This window comes from Sus scrofa, chromosome 3, assembly GCF_054392235.1.
Source record: "Sus scrofa isolate SSC_HxYL_T2T_F1_AM1 chromosome 3, Sscrofa_HxYL_maternal_Yorkshire_Landrace_v2.0, whole genome shotgun sequence".
NCBI classification, from domain to species: domain Eukaryota; kingdom Metazoa; phylum Chordata; class Mammalia; order Artiodactyla; family Suidae; genus Sus; species Sus scrofa.
The window spans coordinates 126,318,331-126,343,400 of NC_139385.1; the positions used below are offsets into that span (position 1 = coordinate 126,318,331).

The following is a 25,070-nucleotide window of genomic DNA, read 5'->3' on the forward strand; positions in this document are numbered from 1 at the left end:
TAACAGCATTAAAAAACAAAAAAAACAAAAAAACATAAAAGCAGGGAAAGGATATGGTTAGCCACTGATGTTCTATATAGATAAAAAAAAAAAAAAGAATCAGGTTCCTATATTATATCATACACAAAAATAAATTCTCCATTAATTAAAACTCTAGGAGTTCCTGTTGTGGTGCAGCGGAAACAAATCAGAATAGGAACCATGAGGTTGCAGGTTCGATCCCTGGCCTCGCTCAGTGGGTTAAGGATTCAGCATTGCCATGAGCTGTGGTGTAGCTCGCACATGTGGCTCGGATCTGGCGTTGCTGTGGCTGTGGCGTAGGCCGGTGGCTACAGCTCTGATTAGACCCCTAGCCCGGGAAACCTCCATATCCCACGGGTGCAGCCCTAAAAGGACAAAAGACAAAAAAACAAAACTCTAAATGTATATTAGAAGAAAAGGTATAAAAATACATTTAAGGCCTTGAAGTAGAGGGAAAAAAATTCCTTTTTTTTTTCCTTTTGCTTTTTAGGGCTACATTCGTGACATGTGGAAATTCCCAGGCTAGAGGTCAAATTGGAGCTGCACCTGCCAGTCTACACCACAGCCACAGCAATACAGGATCTAAGCCACATCTGTGACCTACAATACAACACAGCTACAGCAATGCTGGATTCTTAACCCACCGAGCAAGGCCAGGGATCAAACCTGCATCCCCATGGATACTAGGATCATTTGGATCCATTTCCACTGCGCCACGATGGGAACTCCAAGGGAAAAAAATTATTAAACAAATCCCAAAAAAGCTTGACACATGAAAACCCTAGGTTCTAAGGTATGTCAACTGACTCATAAATGGAGTTAGACTAGGAAAAGATATACAAGCAAAGAAAAAAAAAGTAAATTTTAACTAGAAAATTTTAAATAACTTAAAAATAAACAGCAGAAATATGGGCAAATAAAAAAATCATGATCAACTTATCTGGTTATCAAGGACATGTACTTAAAATTATAATAACCTCATACTCATCAGATTGGCAAAAAGTTAAAGTGAGGAGAAAACAGTGCAGGTAAAGATGTGAGAAAAATGGAACTCTCAATACTTGTCATTTGAAGAACAATCTAGTAATTACCCAACTAACATAAAAATATACACAGATCCTAAAGAAACTCTTAAGTATAAAATAGGAGGTGTGTGTGGGGATGTTCATGTTCACTGTAGCGCTGGCTCTAGGGTTGAAGATTGGTAACAAAAAGATTGTTTGTTTACTCATAGGAAATGTCTATCTGTAGGGAAACAGATTTTTCAAATGTGGCATATCTGCGTAACCTAATATTTATTAAAAGTTAACAGAACTGGAGTTCCTGTTGTGGTGCAGCGGAAACGAATCTGACCAGGAACCATGAGGTTGCGGGTTTGATTCCTGGCCTCCATCATTGGGTTAAGGATCTGACATTGCCATGAGCTGTGGTGTAGGTCGCAGACACAGCTGGGATCCAGCATTGCTGTGGCTGTGGTGTAGGCCGGCAGCTATAGCTCCGATTGGACTCCTAGCTTGGGAACCTCCATATGCCGCAGGTGTGGCCCTAAAAAAAAGCCAAAAAAAAAGTTAACTGAATAAATCTAGGTATCTTTATGACTAAAGAGCTATGCTGGAAAAGTATACTGTAGAAAAATATATACAGTATTATATAATATATAAATTTAATAAACATTCTATATTATTCACACATATATATGCATAATTATTAAAAACAAATTAAAAGAATTAGAGACAAGTTGAATTAATCATCAATCCTTTTAACTACTTTTATTTATATAAGACTACAAATATGATAAATTCTAATAAATTACTAAGAACATGGCAAAATATTATCAATTACATATGGTGAGTATATGTAGTTTCCTACTCTGTTCTTTTGTAGAGTAAAAATTTTTCCCCACATAAAAACTTAAAAGTTTCATTTATTTATTCTTAAGTTTTTCTTTAAGAAGGACTGACTTATGGGAGTTCCCGTCGTGGCGCAGTGGTTGACGAATCCGACTAGGAACCATGAGGTTGCGGGTTCGGTCCCTGCCCTTGCTCAGTGGGTTAACGATCCGGCGTTGCCGTGAGCTGTGGTGTAGGTTGCAGACGCGGCTCGGATCCCGCGTTGCTGTGGCTCTGGCGTAGGCCGGTGGCTACAGCTCCGATTGGACCCCTAGCCTGGGAACCTCCATATGCCGCGTGAGCGGCCCAAGAAATAGCAAAAAGACAAAAAAAAAAAAAAAAAAAAAAAAAAAAAGGAAGACTGACTTACGTACAGATATAAATAAAAACATTAACTTTGACCACACAACCTGGATTGTGTCTTGGTATCAGCACTCCTCCTGGCATCTGGTCACTTACTTACGACTACAAGCACTTAGGGTATCATCTCTCTCTGACAGTTCTCTGAGCTCATGCAGAGAAATAGTCGCTTTTCTTTCTCCAGCCTGGATTCCTGGCACTTTCCGGTAAAAATTCTTTCTTTGTCCCAGCATGAGAAAAAAGTATGTAATGCAATGACAGAAGAGTCTTCTGTCATTTTACGCTCCACATCAATGTTTATTAGCTGGGGCCATATTGCTTTCCCTGTTCCCAGAGATATCTGATAATGTTTGGAGACATTTTTGGTTATCATAACTGATATAAAGGTGTAACTGACATGTAGTGTGTAGAGTCTAGGGTTACTACTAAACATCCTATAATATATAGGACAGCTTTCCACAACAACGAAGTATTTTGCCAACTATGTTAACAGCGTGGAGGCTGAGAAATCTTGTTCCAGATCCTCAAAGGTGAATGGAGCAAAATCCCCACTCCTCTCTTTTCAGATAGGAAGCTACTGTTTTGATTTTACTGAGGTTCCTTCTTTATCTGGCACTTGTTAGAGTCTCCTTAGAAATAATTATCTTTTGGGAGTTCCCGTCATGGTGCAGTGGAAATGAAACCGACTGGGAACCATGAGATTGCAGATTCGATCCCCTGGCCTCACTCAGTGGGTTAAGGATCCTGCGTCGCTGTGGCTGGTGGTGTAGGCCGGCAGCAATAGCTCCGATTAGACCCCTAGCCTGGGAACCTCCATATGCCAAGGGTACGGCTCTAAAAAGACAAAAAAAAAAGAGAAATAATTATCTTTTGCCTATTTAAAATGACCATAATCTTTATAACAGATATTTAATTTCATAGATTACTCATTCTTTAAAATCCTGATATTAAACAATGTATTTCTTTGTTCCAATATTACCATAACATTCTGATAGCAGTTAAAGACATACAATGGATTTATTTATTCATTTGCCAAGTATTTCTGTGTCCTTAATAAGCCACACATTGTGCTAGGAACTAGAGATTAAAATGGTGAGCAAGAACAAAGTTCTCACCACATGGGGGCTTAGCATGTAGTAGAGAAGACAGGGGATTCATGAAATAAGCACACAAACTAGTGAAAACCTGAAATTAAGAATTACAGCTATAGAAATACGTGTGAAATGGACACATGAATGGGGGAGAGTTGACCTAACAGTTATGGAAAGAAGAGACGGCTCTTTTACGGAAGTAATGACTGAACTGGTATTTGGGAAATGCATAGGTGTTGACTATAGGAAAACTACAGGGAACAGGCTGGTTAAGGGAGCAGCATGTGTAAAGGCCCTGCGGCAGGAAGAGAACACGGTGAGTGTGATGGACTCAGGGAAGGCCACTGAGCTTGGAGTAGATGAAGCAAAAGCTTTAAGTGACAATGAAAATGATAAAGCAGCTCTGCCAGAAATAGACTAAGAAAGAAGTGTTCCTACCTTGATGCCAATGTGTCACATGGTGATCCTTTTCTCTTATGTGAGTCTGGGTTAGCAGGGTCAGATGAACTGTCCCCAAGGCCACTCATGTTGAAAAACTTCACACCTAAAAAGGAGGAAAACAATAAGAAATCCACCCTAATGAACTTTCCTACCAAGGGAAGAGAAAGCTTCCTTAGGTTAGAAAATATCTAAACGATGCAGTCTCTCAAAGGATAGACAATTACAGCCATCATAAAAGCATCAACATCTATACAAAAGCATAGAAGACATCAGCTATTTGGTGTTTCTACACTTTCTTTTCTGTATCTATAAAATATAATTAGTCATCCTTTACAGATCACAGAAATCAAGCAGGAGGAAAATATTGTTAGAATAATTAAACAGATGAGATCTTTTTAAGAGAAAAAAATCACTTCATATGTAAACATAAAAACTATTAACTGGAAGTCAGAGAAATTATTTTTCAATTTATTTTAGACTATTTTGAAAATGACTTAAAACCACTTTCACTCATAAGGCTTAGGATTTTATATTTATAGGAAGAGAAATAATACACATATGATTAAAGTTAAAGCACTGAACTAGACTTGGATTTTGAATTGTACTTACCAACTCTGAATTCTATACTCCTAACCTTGTGTTCATGTAGTCAGGCGACAAAGATCAAATGTTTAGTCTATGTTAGGATCTCGGTATAGATGCCAGAGAACACAAAGTCATTTCCCCTAGCATGCCAGCCAGGTCTCTCTCTTACAAGTTGTGCCAGTTAGTGACTGCACTTAAAGATCCCTTCTGACCTGTCCCTATCAACCACTACTCTCTACAGAATCCCGAATGACACTCAGAATCTTATCTCTAGCCTTACAGTCATCACTCCGTCTTGGATTTTATTAGTGCCAAATAACACATGCCTCTCATTCTCTTCCACTCCATCTACCCTTGTAAAAGGAGAGGAAATTATTGTTAAATGGGAAAAAACTTTAACTTTTCCTTAAATTCTAAAATTATTAAATAACTACAGTGCTGCATGTTAGCAGCCATGCTTGTAAAATATAAGGAATGTTGAGATCCGTAAGAACTTTTCATATGGCTTTAATTAATATGTGAGTAAATCCTTTTTTCTCTAGTCATAAAACTTACTCTGTCTTTAGCACTTTCTCAGTACTAAAGATTATCACATCCTTTTTTTGGTATAAAAATAATACTTGGAATTCTAATCATAAATTTATTATTCCCTGTAATCCAAAAGGCACATTTCTAATTTTTCCATATTGGAAGTATAGGTCATGAAAATTTCCAACTCCTAGGACTGCAATCTTGTAATTATTTCTTACTCTTTCTTTTACTCCTCACTTTGTATTGGTATCCATGTCCTATCAGTTCATTGTTAACAGGAGATCTAACAATGTCCTCTCCTTCAGTCTCAGACACAGTTATGATCCTCATTTGGAAGCAAATACCTCGTTCGAGATTCATGCAAGATCCTTTTATCTTGCAATTGTTTCTCAATTCCAGTCACACTCACTTCTAATGTGTTTTATAAACAGCAGCAAAATTATTCCTGCTCCAGTGGCATTTTCAGGAGATGAGTCAGTTTGATTCCCCTCCTGGAGCATGGTGGTTAAAAGCACAGGCTTTAGGATCAGAAAGGTGTTGCTTAATCACTACCTGCATATTCTTGGATGAAGTGCTTAATCTCCATAAACCTACTTCCTCATCGGTAACATAAGGGTAATAACTATACTTACCTACCTTTAGATTTGTTGTGAGGACTGAATGAGTTGCGCATATAAAAAGTGCACTATTGTTGGCTATTGTTTCCCCTTTAGACCATGAGCTCCATGAGGGATAGTGCTCACTCAGTAGATAACTCTTCCTACACGTCCTCACTGGTAAATACAATGGACACTTTTCACTCCTTCATTCATCAGTGATCAATAAATGCTAACTATGATCATTATTATTTTACCAGACTGCTTACCGCAGTATTTACACTGTTTCATTCTAGAAACATTGTCACCATGGGCTTCTGTGATCCCACACTTCCTTCCACTTAACAAATAAATCAAGCATCTATCATATCTCAGGCACTGTGCTAGGAGCTGAGCAAATTGTGGACAGCAAAACAGAGGTTCCTGCCCTCATGGAGTGGGAGACATAAACAAATAATGCACAAAAAATAATCTATAATTTTCTATAGTGATAAGTCATAAAGGAAAGAGTAAGATTCATAGAGAAAAACAATATAAGAGACATAATTTTAATTGGGGGATTAACTGAGGCATCTCTGAAGAAGCAATGTTTAAGCCATGCATGATCTGAGAGATTAGTAGAATTAGTGTGGTTTTCTATTTACCCTATTATTAGCGCCTTTTGACCAATTCTTGGGGGTTAGATTTCCTCATGGTTCTGACGTCCTACCCCCCTTTTCCCCTTGCACTATACATTATTCTGGGGTAATATCACTCACTCAACATGGTTTCCAAAAAAATCTCTAAACCAATTACTCTCTAATCTCTATCTCTGGCCCAAATCTCCTGGGTCTCAGACCCATAACCCAACTCCTCACCAGGTATCTCTATCCAGATGTCACAAAGACACTTCAAATTCAACTTTACAAAATGAATTTAACATCTCCTCCTCATGCATCTTTTTCCTCTCACTTGATTTTAGCCAAAAGGCCAAGAAGCGATGCATCTTTTTCCTCTCAGTTGATACACTGGAGTCATTCTAATTGGAGTCATTCTATGGAGTCTTCTGTCATATCCCACATGCAAGCAAACACCAAGATGTATCAATCTTTATTTCCTAAATATTTCTGAAATCCACTCCTTCCTCACATTTTCCTCTCACCTCTTGCTAAACTACTCAAATAGCTTCCACACAGTTTCCCTGAGCTACCAAAGTAGGTTATCAAAAACATAAGTCTGATCATATCAATCTCTTGCTTAAAATCTTTCCCTAAATCCTCACTGCCCATAGGACAATAGTCAACCCCCCAACATAATGTATAAAGTTTATATCCGCTCTCATCTATTTTTGTCTATTATAGAAATGGTGAATGAATGACTGAATGTTGGTCCAATCAAGTTTAGCCCAATCAATATAATCCATATATAAACAAATTATGTATAGTGTACTACACAGAGTCTTTTTATACACATATAGATTACATATGTTAATTTCAGTTTCTAACTCTAACGAAAGGCCTTAAAAATAAAATCCTTGGTAATATCCCATCTTCTCAGCAAAGGTAACATTAGTCAGAAAACTTTATTAGTATTATTATTATTGTCTTTTTTTCTTTTCTAGGGCTGCACCCGTGGCATATGGAGGTTCCCAGGCTAGGGGTCTAATCGGAGCTGTAGCCACCAGCCTACGTCAGAGCCACAGCAATGCAGGATCCAAGCCACATCTGCGACCTACACCACAGCTCACAGGAATGCTGGACCCTTAACTCACTGAGCAAAGCCAGGTATTGAACCTGCAACCTCATGGCTCCTAGTCAGATTCATCAACCACTGAGCCACGACGGGAACTCCAAGAAAACTTTAAATTGGAGTTCCCCTTTTGGCACAGCAGAAACAAATCCAACTAGTATCCATGAGGATGCAGGTTCAATCCCCAGCCTTGCTCAGTGGGTTGGGGATCTGACATTGCTGTGAGTTGTGGTGTGGTTGCAGACATAGCTTGGATCCCGAGTTGCTGTGGCTGTGGTGTAGGCCAGCAGCTGTAGCTCTGATTCGATCCCTAGCCTGGGAACTTTATATGCCATGGATGTGGCTCTAAAATGCAGAAAGAAAAGAAAAAAAGAGAAAACTTTAAATTGAGTTCCATGTGGATAGCCCAACTTAACCCACCAACAAGTATTTATTAAGCTCCTACTATATGCCAGCTTCTGTTCTAGGTACTGGGGATACAATTGTGAATGAAATGTATAAAAATCACTGTCTTCATAGAGCTTCATTCTGTTGTGGGGAAGAGAGACAAAGTTAAAAAGTTAATTACAGAGTAAATAGAAGGTGATAAGTGCTATGGAGAAAAATAAGGCAAAAACAGAGGCTCAGGTGTGTGGAAGGAGGTCAGTGATTTTAAGTAAGCTAGTTCGTTAGGAAGGGTCTCACTGAGAATGTGAGATGTGAGCAAAGACCTGAAGGAGGTGAGGGAGAGAGAGAATGACAACTGGAGGAAGAGGGCTTCTGGCAGGGCAAGGGCCACGAAGCGTGAAGGGGGGAAGCATGACTATGCTGTTTTGAGAAACACGAAAGAGATGAGTGTGAACTGAGGAGGGAGGAGGAGGAGATGAGGCTGCATCATGTAAGGCCTTGGGTGAACCATTTTAAAGACTTCAGCTTTACTTTGACTGAAACAGCCAATCATTAGAGAGTTAAATACAGAGGTATGACAAGGTCTGATTTTTCATTTTAAGACCTCTTCCATGAAGGATAAGCACAAACTTTCTCATCTCAGTAATGTGGTACCTAAATAAGTTTCCAGCTGCTAAATGGACATTTCCATTTGGATATCCCATTGTCACCTCAAACTCAATATGTATAAAACATGATGGACTTTTAAGTTTCATATTTCTATTAATGGTAAATAAATGAGAAGAGCTGCATCATGGATTAATGTCATCACAGAAAAATATTTGTTAAACCTCTTGTGGGGGGAGTGGAAGGATCTGTATCTTAAGGAAAATGATTACAATTTAAGATAGAGAAACTCAGTGGAAAAGTAAATATGCCAGACTTGTAACCACAACCACCACCACAACAAAAAAATGTTAAAATATCCAACAATGGTTTTGTTAGCATCCACTCTAAGCTCAAACACAAAACAAGGAGAGTCAGCTAAGTGACATATTATTATAATTAATAACACTGCTACCTTCTTTTCCTATGAAGAGTCATTGAAATATAAATGAGGTTAATTGGATATCACAAAAGCAAAGAAGCCACTTAATTTTATTTTTAAATAGAAATAAAATATAAATATATGTTAAAATTTATTAATACAAAAATGAAATTATATATTAAATTTATAATAATGAAGCATCAAAACTAAAATTTTCAACAAAAGTAGAAATTAAAGAGAGAAGAAAATGATCCACAGGAAAGAATATGAATGATAAGACTTTAGTTTGCTCAAATCCAAAAGAAAAGAATTCACTAGCTGCTACTTGATGCTCAGCTTTACTTAGCTGCCCATCGTCTCTGCCTGCAAAGACATTAGGTTATGCCATCTAAGAATTTATTTATCTGAATCCTACTGGTTCTTGTTAAAATACTCCTGGGCATGTATTTCTTATGATAATGTGGTATGAAATTTTAATTCTCTTGTTTGTCTCCTCTCCTAGACTGCAGACTCAAAGACAGTTCCTAGATCTTTTTACCATATATCCAATATGTCACATAATGCCCCAAAGCTACAGAAGCTAAAATAGATGATGAGTCAAAAGTGAAGTTATTTTACTAACATGATATTTAAATTTTTAAAAGAATATTTAAGATTTTTAATAATTAAATATTTTCTGGAATCTTTCAGAAAGCTTTGGAATTCTTTTCTACAATCAAGGAACTGAGTTTTCTTGAAATCCTTGTTTTCCTGTTTTCAATGAAAAAAAAAAAAAAAAACTGACCCTCTTGGTCTAGAAATTTGAGAACATTTCCTAATTCTGAAAAGGTTAAAATCTATTTTGGAGAAACCTCCCACCATATTTTATAGTACTACACAGACACAAAGACATGTTGTAGTTATACAACTGTAAATATAAACAATAGAATCTCAAAGTTTGGATAACTTTGAGCAACAAATAAATCTGGATTTAAAACAAGATTCTCTATACTATGTTACCTCAAGACTACTGGCTGGAGACTGACATCTGCTAAATTTATCTGAAATTCTGGGGTTGAGGAGACATCAGAAAACAATTCAACAGCAATTCAATATCTGGCCTATCAAAATAAGAGCCAACAGTAAGAGGCTATGAGAAAGTCACAAACAATTTGCTGATGATATGATTCTGGTATTAACTGCTTTCTATTTACAAAACACAATAAACAGATAGTGGAATGTAAAACCTCTGATGAGTGAAAACTATTATAGCTGTTCTATTTGTGGAATGGCTTTATATGTGGCAGTTAAGGGTACTTCAACAAGGTTCATTAAGGAAAGAAATATTGATTTCGGGAAGCCAATTTATGTGTTGCCTTTTAAAAAAGAGGTAAGGTTTCTAAGTAAAAATACCCTGTTGATTTTAAAAGAGTTGCTAAGTTATACCCAATCTCATGCCCTCTCTAGGGAGCAGTCTGGAGAACTAGAAACCATATCTACCTCTGTTCAAACAACCAGACTAAATCAAATAGGTAGGGCTGAAGAAATAGGTCAGTGCTTTATATCTCAGCTGTATTACAAATTTCTACATTAAGAAATTTGTCACGTAGCTCCCAGAATTCAGCTGAGGATTGTATAATTTGAAAAACCAGTTAACAGTAAGTTAATAACTCTAATAATGTACTAGCAAGAAATTAGCACAGATAAGCATGGACATGAAGAGAGGGACACCCTGAAAGTTAAACTTCCCCAAGTTGATGGTATCTCACAGGAAAACTATGATCAATACAGAGCTCCTGCACTAGGTAACTGACATAAAGAATGTCTCAAACTGGAGTCCTCAGATACCATGGGTTCTCTAAAAAAGTTCTTCAACTTTGTCTTTTCATTTCAGTGACAATTTAAATCATTCTCATTTGATAAGAAACGATGGGAACTTTAAGGATATTGCACTTTTTATGGTTTAATAATTTTCCATTGTTTGGATATATCACATTTTATTTATTCACCAATTGATAGCCACTTAGGTTTTCCATTATTGGGGTATTTATCAACAATGCTGCTATGAATATTTATACGTAAAATTTTGTGTGGACATGTTTTCAGTTCTCTTGGGTATGAAACTACCAGGTTTAACTTTTTTTAACTTTTTTTAAAACTTTTTTCTTTTTGCTTTTTTTTTAGGGCCACACCTGCAGCATATGGAGATTCCCAGGATAGGGGTCTAATCAGAGCTACAGCTGCCTATGCCACAGCCACAGCAACGCCACAGCCACAGCAACGCCAGATCTGAGCCTCATCTGCAACCTACACCACAGCTCACAGCAATATCAGATCCTTAACCCACTGAGCAAAGCCAGGGATTGAACCCGAAACTTCATCGTTCCTAATTGGATTCATTTCTGCTGCGCCATGATGGGAACTCTTCTCTTTAACTTTTTGAGGAACTGCCAAAGTGTCTTCACAGTGGCTATACCATCTTGTTTTCTCAGCTGTAATGTACAAGCATTCTGATTTTTCCACATTCTCACCAAAAATTGTTATTTAAAAATTTTATTATTTATTCGCTTTTTTTTTAGGGCCACACTTGCGGCATATGGAAGTTCTCAGGCTAGGGGTGGAACTGGAGCTACAGCTGCTGGCCTACTCAGCCACACCAACGTGGAATCTGAGCCACATCTGAGACCTACACCACACCTCATTGCAATGCCAGATCCTTAACACACTGAGCGAGACCAGGGACTGAACCCGCATCCTCACAGACACTAGTTGGGTTCATTACTGCTGAGTGACAACAGGAACTTCCTTAAATTTTGTTTTAATTATAGCTATCCTAGTGGGTGTGAAATGGTATCTCATTATGGTTTCAATTTACATTTCCCTAATCACTAATGACACTGAGCATCTTTTCATGTGCTTTTTGGTCATTTGTATATCTTCGGAGAAATGCCTAGTGAGGTCCTTTGCCCATTTTTCAATTGGGTTATATGTCTTTTTATTGGTGAGTCATAAGTGGGTTTTTCTGGGGGGAGGGGGTCTTTTTAGGGCCTCATTCAAAGCACATGGAAGTTCCCAAGCTTGGGGTAGAATCAGAGCTGTAGCTGCCAGCCTACACCACAGCCACAGCAACGCCAGATCCGAGCCACGTCTGCAACCTCCAACGCAGCTCACGGTAAGCCGGATCCTTTAAACTACTGAGCAAGGGCAGGTATCAAACCCACATCCTCATGGATCCTAGTTGGGTTCGTTACTGCTGAGCCATGACGGGAACTCCATTAAGTGTTCTTTATATTCATACCTAGATGCTTATTAGAGATAAGATTTGCAGATACTGCCTTTCTGTGGATTATCTTTTCACTTTCTTTCTTTTTGCCATTTCTTGAACTGCTCCCGTGGCATATGGAGGTTCCCAGGCTAGGGGTTGAATCAGAGCTGTAGCCGCCAGCCTATGCCAGAGCCACAGCAATGCGGGATCCGAGCCGCGTCTGCGACCCACACCACAGCTCACGGCAACGCCAGATCCTTAACCCACTTAGCAAGGGCAGGGATCGAACCCGCAAACTCATGGCTCCTAGTGAGATTCGTTAACCACTGCGCCACGACAGGAACTCCTCTTTCTTTATAGTAACTTTGGATGAACAAAATTTTTTAATTTTGATGAAATCCAACTTACCTACTATTTCTTTTTTGTTTAATAAGTACAACATCTAAGCTTCCTGAGAGACCGTTTCTTTAAAGACAGTTTCTTCTGATTGCTATTTTTCCTGTGTAGGAGCCATACTTTTTTGTTTCTCTGTATGCCTCCTAGGGTTTTGTTGTTGTTGTTGTTGTTGCTGTTAAAAACCAGTATTTTGAAGCGAATGACTGAACAATGATTCCTTTAAATATCTGGAAACAAAAATTCTCTTTGAACCCACAAAGCAGGAACCAAAACTCAGATGGTGGTTATCCCCGGCCCAGAGAAGAGTCCCTGCCACATAAGCCTCTGCCATAAAGGACCTGCCCATGTCTGAACCATTGTGGCCAGGAAGAAAAAGCAAAGGCAAAGAATCAGAGTCAAAGCAATGAGTTCTCAAAAACAGACATCATTTTATTTCATTGATTCTATAAAACATCAGATTTTTCTTAAGAGGCTCTTGTAAAAGAAACCCCTGTACAAAAATCAGTTCTACATTGTTCCAACTTGTGAAAAGTATGTTGGTACTTTTTAAAGAGAAAAAGATTAATATCAGTCTCCTGAGTACAGCTATCTTTAAGATAACTATAAACAACAAAATAAGTATTTGATATTTACTTGTTTGTGCACAGGAGAACAGTTTATAGTAATCTAGTAAAGACGTAACAGCTTTTTTTTTTTCCTTTTTTTTCGGGCCACACCCCGGCATATGGAGGTTCCCAGGTTAGGGGTCGAATCGGAACTACAGCTGCTGGCCTATGCCACAGCCACAGCAACACCAGATCGGAGCCTCGTCTGCAACCTACACCACAACTCACGGCAATGCTGAATCCCTGACCCACTGATCAAGGGCAGGGATTGAACCCACATCCTCATGGATACTAGTCAGATTCATTTCCGCTGTGCCACAAGCAGAATAGCTTTAAAAAAAGAAAATGGTGGTCACAGAGACAAAATTAGTGATAAAAATTTCAGTGTCTGTTTCTTTCCATCAATTTCACCTTCTTTCACAAGACTCAGATACTAAGTAGGAAAAGAAGAGGGCCAGATGAGAATGAAGATCAGCATTAGCACAGATAATCCACAGATGATTATCTAAAGCCAAATAACCACATTTACTACATAAAATTACTCCAAGATCTAAAATAAAGAATTAAGCCCTGATCAAAAGTTGTTCAATTTTTCTCAGATATTTCAGAAACTCAGTTCAAAGCATAATAGTTAAATGTTCATATATAAACCAACAACAGAAAATAAACACACTGAACCTTGATTTTATATGTTGTAAGGTGGCAGAAATGCCAAAATGATAGAGCTGATGGGTCAAAATAGTTTGTCACAATAATGGAGTTGTATTTTGAGAGCATTTGAAAATGACCAAGTTAAGGTAAACCTTCGGTAATCTCTGGATCATGCCCCACCACCAGAAGGGAAAGGATATACATAAAACCACAACTCCACAAACAGTCTTCATTGCCCACATTTGTAGAGAGCACTTTTTTTTTTTTTTTTTTTTTTTGGCTGCACCTGCAGCATACAGAAGTTCCCAGGCCAGGGATCAAACCTAAACTAGAGCAGCAATATGCCAAATCCTTAATCAAGAGGCCACCAGGGAACTCTAAGGAAATGCGTTTTTCAAAGCCTAGCATAAAACCTAAGTCACCTTAACTTGATTCATTTATATTTGGTAAAAAACCAAAACAAAACAAAACTTTATTGATGCTCATTGAAAAACAAAACAAAGAAAATCCCAAAGCATCTCAGGTGAATAGCTGGTTAAACAGCATCAGTATTTCCTTAATACAACACTAATTTTTCTGCTATATCCCTTCCAGTGCAATACCCAGCTAAAGACAAACTCTAAACAAGCAGAACTCAAATTTCACTTTCCAGTGTTCTCAATAAAATAATAACTATGAAAACAATGCTTATAAATTTTAAACTGGAAGCTCAGACTTATAAAGTTTCAGAAGAGGGACTCTAGCAATTGTTATCTCATACAGTGCTTCTCGAACCTTTTGACCATAGACTACTTAGAATATACAAAATGCCTATCCTTGTTTCTACTTTCACAGTATAAAGTTAGTAGTAGAATTTGGGGAGTTCCCATCGTGTCGTAGCAGAAATGAATCTGACTAGGACCCATGAGGTTGCAGGTTCGATCCCTGACCTCGCTCAGTGGGTTGAGGATCCTGAGGATCCAGTGTTGCTGTGAGCTGTGGTGTAGGCCGGTGGCTACAGCTCCAATTCGACCCCTAGCTTAGGAACCTCCACATGCCGCGGGTGCAGCCCCCAAAAGACAAAAAAAAAAAAAAAAAAAAAAAAAAGAACTTGAGAGGAATAAAATAACAAAAACGTTCACAAAAAATGTAGGTCCATTAATATGTAGTCAGTTAAAGGACATGGCAATGCAATAACATAAACTCATTGACTCCTCACAACTGCCCTATGAAGTGTGTATTATTATTACCTCTACTCTATAGAACCAGTGATTGGGTTCAACAGTTTTACTAACAGAGAACCTATGGGCTGCTGCTGCTGACGACAATGATAATGACTAACACAGGATTTACTCTGTGCCACTCACTATTCTAAGCATCTAACCCATATTGTTTACCGTAAACCCCACTGATTCACCTACTCATAAATAGGAGGTAGGTAGTATTATAATACATTCTAGAGATGAGGAAATCAAGGCACAGAGAGGTTACTGAATCTGCCCAACAACATAAGTGGCAGAAGCAGAAATCATTCTTAGGTAAGTTGGTTCCAGGCTCTGGCTATGCTTTAACTTATCAAACAACCCTACAGTTACATACTGATAAGTAGAAAATTCAATAACAGATTCCAAATGTCTGCTTTTGCCTCTACACTCAAATGCTTCTTCATTAGGAAAGTCTTCCCAGAAAAGCTGACATTAAGTTATACCATATCTACAAATCCTGGTTGGTATTTCATGTATACATCAAATAGAAATAAATAACATAGATCATATATCTAATTCTGTTTATCTTCTAAGGTTATTATAATATAAAACCAATTACTTCCTAGAAGATGTCATTCACCTTAAAATATAAATGTACTTATTCCTTCAAAATCAAAAGTTCTGCCTTTACAAACCCTAATTTTTGTTCCCAAACTTATAAATCGTGGATTCTAATATTACATATGTACATATGCATACATACATACAATTCCCTTCAATAACATCCAAATCATCTTTAGGAATCTGGAATTTTAGGCTCTTAAAATGTTATAGCAGACTCCCCCCCCAAAAAAAAAAATCTATATGGGCTTTGTTTTACCAGATAAGATTCTCAGTAACAAATCTAGGAATCGTCGAAGTCTCATATCATACTCTTTTGAGAGGAACATAGATAGAAACAGACAAGCTCAACATGAGTACCAGCCAGCCTGTACTCTTTCAAAAAGGCAGTAGCATGGAAGACAAAGAAAACCTGATAAACTATTCCAGGTTAAAGGAACCAAAGAGATGGGACAATTATGCAATGTGTAATTCTGGATCAGACAGTTGATCAAATTTTCATGTAGACTATAGTTAGAGAAAAATAGTGAAAATGCTATTTCCCGAATTTGACTATTATATCGTGGGTAAGCAGGAGATATTAGGAATATAAGGTCACTAATGTTTGCAACTCAGAGAGAATGGATATGTGTATATGTATGACTGGGTCACTTTGCCGTACAGTAGAAATTATCAAAACCTGGTAAATTAACTATACTTCAATAAAACTTTAAAAATAAATGTCTACAACTTATGCTCAAATTATTCATCATTATCACCACCATCATCATGGTGATGGGAGATGGGCAGAAGTAGCAGTAAAAATATACACAGAGAGAAAGTAAATGTAACAAAATGTTTACAACTGGTGAAACTGAGCAATGGGCACACAGGTGTGCAATCCATCAATCCTGCAACTATTTGGTATGTTTAAAGTTGGGTTTTTTTGTTGGTTTGTTTTGTTTTGCTTTGCTTTTTAAGGCCACACCTGCAGCATATGCAAGTTCCCAGACTAGGGGTCAAATCAGAGCTACAGCCGCTGGCCTACACCACAGCCACAGCAACATGAGATCCAAACCATGTCTGTGACCTACACCAAAGCTCATGGCAGCGCCAGATCCTTAACCCACTGAGTGAGGCCAGGGATTGAACCTGCGTCCTCACGGATGCTAGTCAGGTTCGTTAACCACTGCGCCACGAAGGGAACTCTAATTAAAGTTGTTTTTAATAAATGTTAAGGGGAAATAGAAAAGATAAAAAATTTTCACTATGGGAGTTCCCGTCGTGGCGCAGTGGTTAACGAATCCGACTAAGAACCATGAGGTTGCGGGTTCGATCCCTGCCCTTGCTCAGTGGGAATGATCTGGCGTTGCCGTGAGCTGTGGTGTAGGTCGCAGACACGGCTCGGATCCTGCATTGCTGTGGCTCTGGCGTAGGCTGGCAGCTACAGCTCCGATTAGACCCCTAGCCTGGGAACCTCCATATGCCGTGGGAGAGGCCCAAGAAACGGCAAAAAGACCAAAAAAAAAAAAAAAAAAAAAAAAAAAAATTCACTGTGTCATGAAGAAAACATGACTTTCTCAGATTCACTCATTGAACAATAAGTTAAAGACACCCAACTCAGAGTCCAATTACTAGATTATTCTATTTTCTCCCCTTTTCTTGTTCATAAAGTCAAGGTATGAACATTCCCTTCTAAAAACTCTTAAAGGACTCTCTTATATGACTAAAATTTTTCCTAATTATAATACATCCTACTCTGCAAAACCTTTCTCTTAATAATCAGAAATTAACTAATTTCTCTCTCCTTACTGAGAATCAAGTTTGATTTCAAATAGAAAACTTAAGTTACTAAATATAACGTATCACCAGTTAGAAAAGGCCAGAAATCTGGAGCATGTTTTTTCCAGAAACCAATGATTTTTTAAAGACAGAGGTAGTAGGATTAAATGAATATCTTCTCAAATCATGCTGCACCTTCAGTCCTTGCTTTAAAGTTCTCTGTCAACTGATAGCCTTGCCTCCATCTCCGAAATTCATTATTTATTCCAAACACAGGCATTGCTTGTCAACCAACCAAATTTAATTGCCTATAATCTTATGATTGCTAAACCCCACCCTCCAAATTGACAGCTATCACTCTCCAGGGTGACAAACATCTCCTCTTTTAAAATGGGTTGGTGTGCAGCTGGGTCAGAGATGAGGAGAGCTTCTGGGATGCTGATATTGTTCTACTTCTTAACCTAGATGATGTTAACACAAATATGATAACTCAAGAGTTACACTCTTAAAAATTTACGATTTTTATCTATATTATAATTCAATTAAAAACTCTTTTTAAAAAAAAAACTTCTACTAGAAGTCTTCCCCTTATTGGGTTTACCAGTTTCTGATTAGTCTTCAACTTTCTAGTCTTAGCTGGTACATATTTATTTTTCTCACTATAGACTGCTGTGACCACTGTCATGTTCATGGAGACACTAGTTCTTATCCTTCAGTTAGCTCACAAATTCTTAGAAAAACAATAGTGTAAAACTGCCCAAATGCACAAAATGGGCACTATATACACACAGACACACACACACACACACACACACACACACACACACACATATACATATATAAAATGACTGGATTATATTAGAAATGTACAGACCAAATCTGGGAGTAGTTCAGTATAGTTTTTCTGCCGCCATTTTTTTGGGGGGGGGGCAGTACCTGAGGAACATGGAAGTTCCCAGGCTAGAGATCGAATCGGAGCTACAGCTGCTGGCCTACACCACAGCCACAACAAATCTGGATCTGAACTGCATCTTTGACCTATACCACAGCTCATGGTAACAACGGATCCTTAACCCACTGAACGAGGCCAGGGATTGAACCTGTGTCCTAATGGATACTAGTCAGGTTCATTACCACTGAGCCATAGCAGGAACTCCTCTGCTATCATTTTTAATTCAGTAAGGATTTGAGGGTCTTGTAAGATATTGATCTAAACTAATATTAATTTCAATGTGCATTAAAGTGGTTTATAAAGTGCAATCTAGAACTTTTCTAACATTTTCATTCCAAAGTGTCAGCACCTTGAAGCTTCTCTGATCAAACATATATATTTCCATAAAAAATAAGAATCAACAAGTAATCATTTTCATACCATACTTCTGCAGAAACAAAGCTCTTTAAAAACAGAGCTAAAGGAGTTCCTGTTGTGGCGCAGTGGTTAATGAATCCGACTAGGAACCATGAGATTGCAGGTTCGATCCCTGGTCTTGCTCAGTGGGTTAAGGATCTGGCATTGCCGGGAGCTGTGGTGTGGGTTGCAGACGTGGCTCAGATCCCGCGTTGCTGTGGCTCTGGCATAGGCCGGTGGCTACAGCTCCGATTCGGCCCCTAGCCTGGGGACCTCCATAGGCCGTGAGAGGGGGCTCGAGAAAAGGCAAAAAGACAAAACAAACAAACAAACAAACAAAAAAACAGAGCTACAATTCCTACCTGAGGGACTTCTTTGTTCATAATGAGTCCTCAAAACAGATGTGGTCAAATCTAGCGCTCCAGAGGGTGGCTTCCAAGGGAATGGGGTAGTTTTGTTCTCCAGAGATGGCTCTGATCTCTTCACTCTTACCTCATTTAAGGACAATTATGCAAACAACTAAAACAAAAGAGAAGAAAAAATAAAAGCAGAAAGGAGGTTAGACTGTCATTTTATTCTCTAAGAAATGATAAAGGTCAAAAATGCTAGGTAAAAAAAGAAAATACAACTTTTCAGGCCAAACAGAAAAATATTTCCAAAAGATGATGGATGAAGATCTGATTTTACAGCTGAAGGCCTTCTGGTAACTAAATATATATTCCTATTTAAGACTGCTGCTTAGGTAATACATAATTACATTCTGCCCTTAATCTCCTGAGACTCTATTTATATGGGCCTTTAAAATTTTATTTTCTAGCTGCATTTGAATGTTTATCTGTCTACCTATAAATTCTGATTTTTAATGTTTTCAATTTGCATTTAATTCTTTAATTTCTGTAGTATTTCTCACTATGGTTCTTTTTTTTTGTCTTTTTAGGGCTGCACCCATGGTATAAGGAAGTTCCCAGGCTAAGGGTCTAATTGGAGCTATAGCCACTGGCCTATGCCTCAGCCACAGCAATGCAGGATCTGAGCCACATCTGCAACATACACCACAGCTTACAGCAATGCTGTATTCTTTAACCCACTGAGCAAGGCCAGGGATCGAACCTACGTCCTCATGGATACTAGTTGGGTTTGTTACTGCTGAGCCACAATAGGAACTTCTTCACTATGTATTAAAGTTACTATGGTATTTTATTTTAAAATCCTTTATGGAAAAAGTTTATAAACATTTTATATTCATAATATTTAAAGATAAAATTCATTAAGCTCTGGTTCCAGCAAAGATGAACTATTCTGTATTGGACTAATTTGCCCACAAATAACAATGATTAACTCCAGACAAAATAAAAATAACTATTGAAAGGTGCTGAAAAGCAACCAAAAGCAGGTAGAAATTTAGTGTACTGACAGTTGAAACAAAGGAATTATACTGGATAATATCTACACACATATAAGACATTCCCTTAAAAGAATTCTTCCCAGTATATCCCTTAAATGCTGGGGTGCTAGACCTGTGGGAGAAAAATCACTGTTTTATTGGCTCGAGACATTAGAGAATGTAGATCAGGGTTGAGAGAAAGCTGGTTAATAGGAGGAGAAAATCATGGTGAGAAGGACAGTACAGTGAGTGGATGGGGGACCTTAAAACTGTAAACAAATGTTCCTCAAATCCCAGAACTGCTCATGCACGAGGAGACTCCAGGTAGCCCTATATAACCACACCTCACCAAGATTCCCTCTCACTATATATAACCACACACTCCTTACTCTCCTTTCTTAATTCCTAGCAACTACTTAATCTGTTCTCTATTTCTATAATTTTGTCACTTTGAGAACATTACAAAAATTGAATGAAATAGTATGGAAACATTTTGTATTGGCTTTTTTCACTCAGTATAATGCCCCTGAGATCCATCCAACTTTTGCATATATAAATAGTTTGTTGCTTTTTATTGGTCCATGGTTTCTTTTTCACTATTCACCACTGAAGTCCATTTGGGCTGTTTTCAGTTTGGGGCTATTGTGAATAAAGCTGCTATAAATATTTGTGTCTAGGCCTTTTTTGTCTAAATATAAATTTTAATTTCTCTAGGCCACACACCCAGAAATGCAATTGGGTTGTATGGTAAGTTATATTTACTAGCCAGTAATTCAGTTGTCTACAAGAACAAAAATCAATACTCTTCATAAGAAGATAATTATCTATAACATTATCCACAATATCCAGTACACAATAAAAAATTACTAAACATGCAAAGAAGCTAGAAATTATAACCCAAGATCAGGAAAAAAATGGTGAATAGAAACTTAGATGTTAAAGCAGTTACTATAAGTATGTTCAAGATGATATAGTAAGTGAACAACTGAGAAATACTGGTAGCAAATGGAAATTATAAAATAGAAGTAAATGGAAATTTAAGAGCTAGATAGTTTAATATGAAAAAAATTTTAGGAGTTCCCATAATGGATCAGCGGTTAATGAACCTGACTAGCATCCATGAGGATACAGGTTCAATCCCTGGCCTCGCTCAGTGGGTTAGGGATCTGGTGCTGCTCTGGGCTGTGGTATAGGTCACAGACACAGCTCAGATTCCAAGTTGCTGTGGCTGTGGTGTAGGCCAGCAGGTGTAGCTCCGACTGGACCCCTAGCCTGGGAACCTCCATATGCCGCAGATACGGCCCTAAGACGACAACAAAATTTTTTTTAATTCTCTGGATAGGCCAAATAGTAGATCTGAGATGGCACAAAAACAAGTCAGTAAACTTGAAGTCAAAACAATACCAATATGAAAAAATTAATATTAAAAATTTATTTTTTGAAAGTAAAAAATTATTAATACTTAAGCAAGATTGAATAAGAAAAATGAAAGACAACACAAATAGAAGAGATATCACTTCAGGTCCTACAAATATAATGTTCCAAAACAAATAATGCAAATTAACTCAGTAACTGAGATAAAATGAAAAATTCCTTGAAAAACACAAATTACTGAAACAACCACAAAAACAAACAGAATATTATCTACTAAAGAAATTCAATTATAAACAATATTTCTGGCCCAGATGGCTTCACTGGTGGGGTCTATAAAGCACTTAAGTAACAAAAACAATTTTACACTTTTTCCAAAAAATAAAAGAGAGGGACAGCCTCACCAGGCAAGCAAAGATATGACTGGAAAAGAAAATCAGTTTCATGAATAGAGATGCAAAATAGCAAACTGAATCCAATAATACATAAGAAGGACAATAAACCATTAACAGAATAAAAAGCATATAAATATTTTAATAGGTAGGCCCAGAAAAACATATGACAAAATTCAGTAGCCATTTATGATAAAATTCTCAGCAAGCTAAAAATTAAAGGTAACTCCTTCAATCTGATACAGAAGATCAATGAAAAAGCTACAGCTAGTAGTTCATATATTGGGGAAATATTGGGAGTTCTCCTGCTACTGGGAACAAGGAAAGAATGTTCACTCCAGCCACTTCTTTTCATTACTGTAATGGATGCACAGTGCAATAAGTCAAGAAAATGAAGTAAAAGGAAGTTTAGAAAAGAAGAACTAAAACCATCCTATTCAATTAAAAAAATTTGGTACAATAATTTTAAGGAATCTGAAAAATGATTACTAGAATTAATAAGTGATTTGACAAAGTTGTAGGATACAAGGTGAGTATATAAAAATCAATTATATTTCTATACAACCACAGGAAAAAACTGGAAAATAAAACAATTTATAATGGCATCAAAAAAAAATACTTTGGAATTTATTAACAAAAGATAAACAAGACCTATACTTAAAATTATAAAACATTTCTGAAACTAAAAAAGAGCAAAAAAAAAAGTGATTGAATATTTTTCATTGGTTCACCAAGACTCAATAGCATTAAAATATAAATTTTGCCCAAAATTAATTCATACATTCAAAAATAAAATTAATGGTTTACTTTATGCATATCTAGTACATTTTACTATCAATGAATACAAATCTATTTTTGTATTGTTTTATAATATACTTATGTGGGGCTTTTAATTCTTATTTTAGGCTTTTGCTTTTTAAATAAAAATTATGTTCTTTCTTTTTGAGACTCCTAGTAATAGGAAGTTTAACTTTGTGTTTGTGGTCTCTGTTCCACAGGCTGCACAATTATAGTTCTTCTGGCTTCTGGTGTCTGTCCCCTGGTGGTTGAGACTGGTCTAGGGGCTTGTACAGGCTTCCTAGTGGCTGGTACTGGTGCCTGCCCACTGGTAGGTGGAGTGGGTCTTGTCCCTCTGGTGGGCAGGGCCATGTCAAGGGGTGTGTTTGGAGATGGCTGTGGGCTCAAGAAGACTTTAGGCAGCCTTTCTGCTGATGAGCAGGGCTGTGTTCCTACCCCCCTGGTTGTTTGGCCTGAGCCGTCCCAGCACTGGAGCCTGCAGGTTGTTGGGTGGGGCCAGATCTCAGTGCCAAAATGGTGACCTCCAAGAGAGCTCATGTGGATGAATACTCTCCAGGGCCTCCACCACCAGCGTCTGTGTCCCCAAAGTGAGTCACCCCTGCCTCCCCAGGAGACCATCCAAGACCAGCAGGTAGGTCTTACCCAGGCTCCTATGGAGTCACTGCTTTGCCCTGGGTCCTAAGTACATGGAACCTTGTGCCCACCCTCCAAGAGTGGAGCCTCTGTCCTGCGGCTCCTGCTCTCAAGACCTGCTGGACTTCAAAGCCGAATGCTCTAGGGCTCCTCCTACCAATGGCCAGATCCCCAGGCTAAGGAGCCTGATGTGAGGTTCAGAGCTCTCACTCCTGTGTGAGAACCTCTACAACACATTTTCCAGTTTGTGGGTTTACCCACCTAGTGGGGGATGGGATTTGATTATATCTCATAATCTCAATCCCTCCTACCATCTTATTGTTGTTTGTCTTTGGATGTAGAATATCTTTTTGGCAGGTTCCAGTCTTTTCTGTCAATGGTTACTCGCGTCAGTTGTGACTGTGGTGTTTTTGTGAGAGGAGGTAAGCTAAAGTCTTTCTACTCTGCCATCTTGTCTCCCTCTCCTAGTAACAGGAAGTTGACTTTCCTGGACCCTCCTATTTATTTTATCTTCTGTTTATCACTTCTTTGTCTTTTTGCTTTATTTTCTAAGAAGATTTTCCATAACTTATTACCTAAACTTTTATTGAGTGTTTTTTCTGCTATATATTCTTAAATTATGTGAATTCTCTGTTCTCTGAATGTTTTTTCTAAAATACCCTATTCCTGTTTTATGTATATAACATCCCATCTTTCTGCAGATATTTTATACACATACATATGATACACATGTATGTGCATATACCAAATATGCATATTTGTATATCTATATAAGGCTGGATGTGTATATACATGTGTGTGTTCACTCCATAAAATTTCTCAGTTGAATAGTCTGTTTTCTCCAAGTTGTTTATATTTTCTATTTGTTTTATTTTCATTTCTGCTAGTCACAGTGGATGCTTTCCTTAGCTGCCCAATGGTGTTTAGTTATTTGGGTATAAGAAGTTTATGGAAAGCTCTCATCATGTACATGGTGCTACTGACTGTGACCTTCACTGTAGGGCAATCTGGCCAGGCCCTTTGTTCTAGCACAAAAACTGATATGAGAAACCTGGTTCCCTTTATCTACCCCTTATCTGCTTACTCGTTCAACACCTGTATACATATAGTTTTAGAACTGTTAATCTGTACCTCATAAGGAATAGTTTTACCAACTAAAGGATAGTTCTTTCATAGGTCTTAGGTTTTTCTTCTTGCATTGGTCAGATTCTTCACCGAAGATTCTACCTGTTCCCTGCCTGGAGGATAAAGAACTCAGTTTGGGAAGCCAGTAATGGAGAAGCGAGCAAGGGCTCTCAGCATTCAAAATGTCAATGCTCATCTAATCCCCCTCCACCTTCAATGTGCTTGGTATCCAGAGGCCCTTTGTTTTAACCTAGAGAATATACTTCAGGTCTCCCATGTGTCAAGATGGGAGCAGGACATTAGTAAACAAGACCCAGACATCTGTTTCTTAGCTTTTAAATAATCCTTATTTCCATCCCCTTCCCTTCTTTACCTCCACTTTCAGAGTTATATGATACTTGTGCTGTCTAGGCCTCCTGAAGAGTCACCAGTGGAAATTCAATTGGTCCTTAGCTTTCTTCACTTAAAACAGAGCTTTCTGAGCTTTAATAAAATTCTTACCACTATTCCAGCTGTTTTCTATCTTTGAAAATTTTGCTATATTTTCTCCCATTTCCCTATATCTGATTTATGACTAAAACCAACAACCCTTACTGACTTTATTTTTGTTGTTGTTTAACTAAACTATAGTTTAAAGAAGGAACAATATTAAATATGTCCTCAACCTACCAATTTCTTTATTTTCAAATCTGTGTTACCATTTTTAATATTTTATTTATTTTCAATCTTCCTGTTATTTTGTAATCTTTTAAGGTCTTGTTTCAAGTATGTTATTAATACCTTTATCTTTTTGGAAATTTTTAAATCCACCATCCTTACATTCTTAAGAAAATTTAGCAACTGAAATTACTCAATAACATAAAGAATTATCTGCCAGAAACAGAATTAACAATAGGCAGCA

General features: G+C 37.7%; 1 protein-coding gene across 26 annotated transcripts in view; it reads right to left on the reverse strand.

Annotated features, from left to right (window-relative positions):
- NCOA1 (nuclear receptor coactivator 1) overlaps positions 1–25,070 on the reverse strand; it is a 253,860-nt gene that overhangs the window by 97,796 nt on the left and 130,994 nt on the right. For 25 of the 26 annotated variants that reach the window (XM_085015947.1, XM_085015954.1, XM_085015948.1 and 22 more), the window contains 2 exons: positions 18,829–18,985; positions 3,800–3,905 (listed from right to left, as the gene is read on the reverse strand). In XM_085015947.1, the coding sequence (XP_084872073.1) occupies positions 3,800–3,888 (89 nt within the window). In that variant the 5' untranslated portion in view covers positions 3,889–3,905; positions 18,829–18,985. 26 annotated transcript variants of the gene reach the window in all.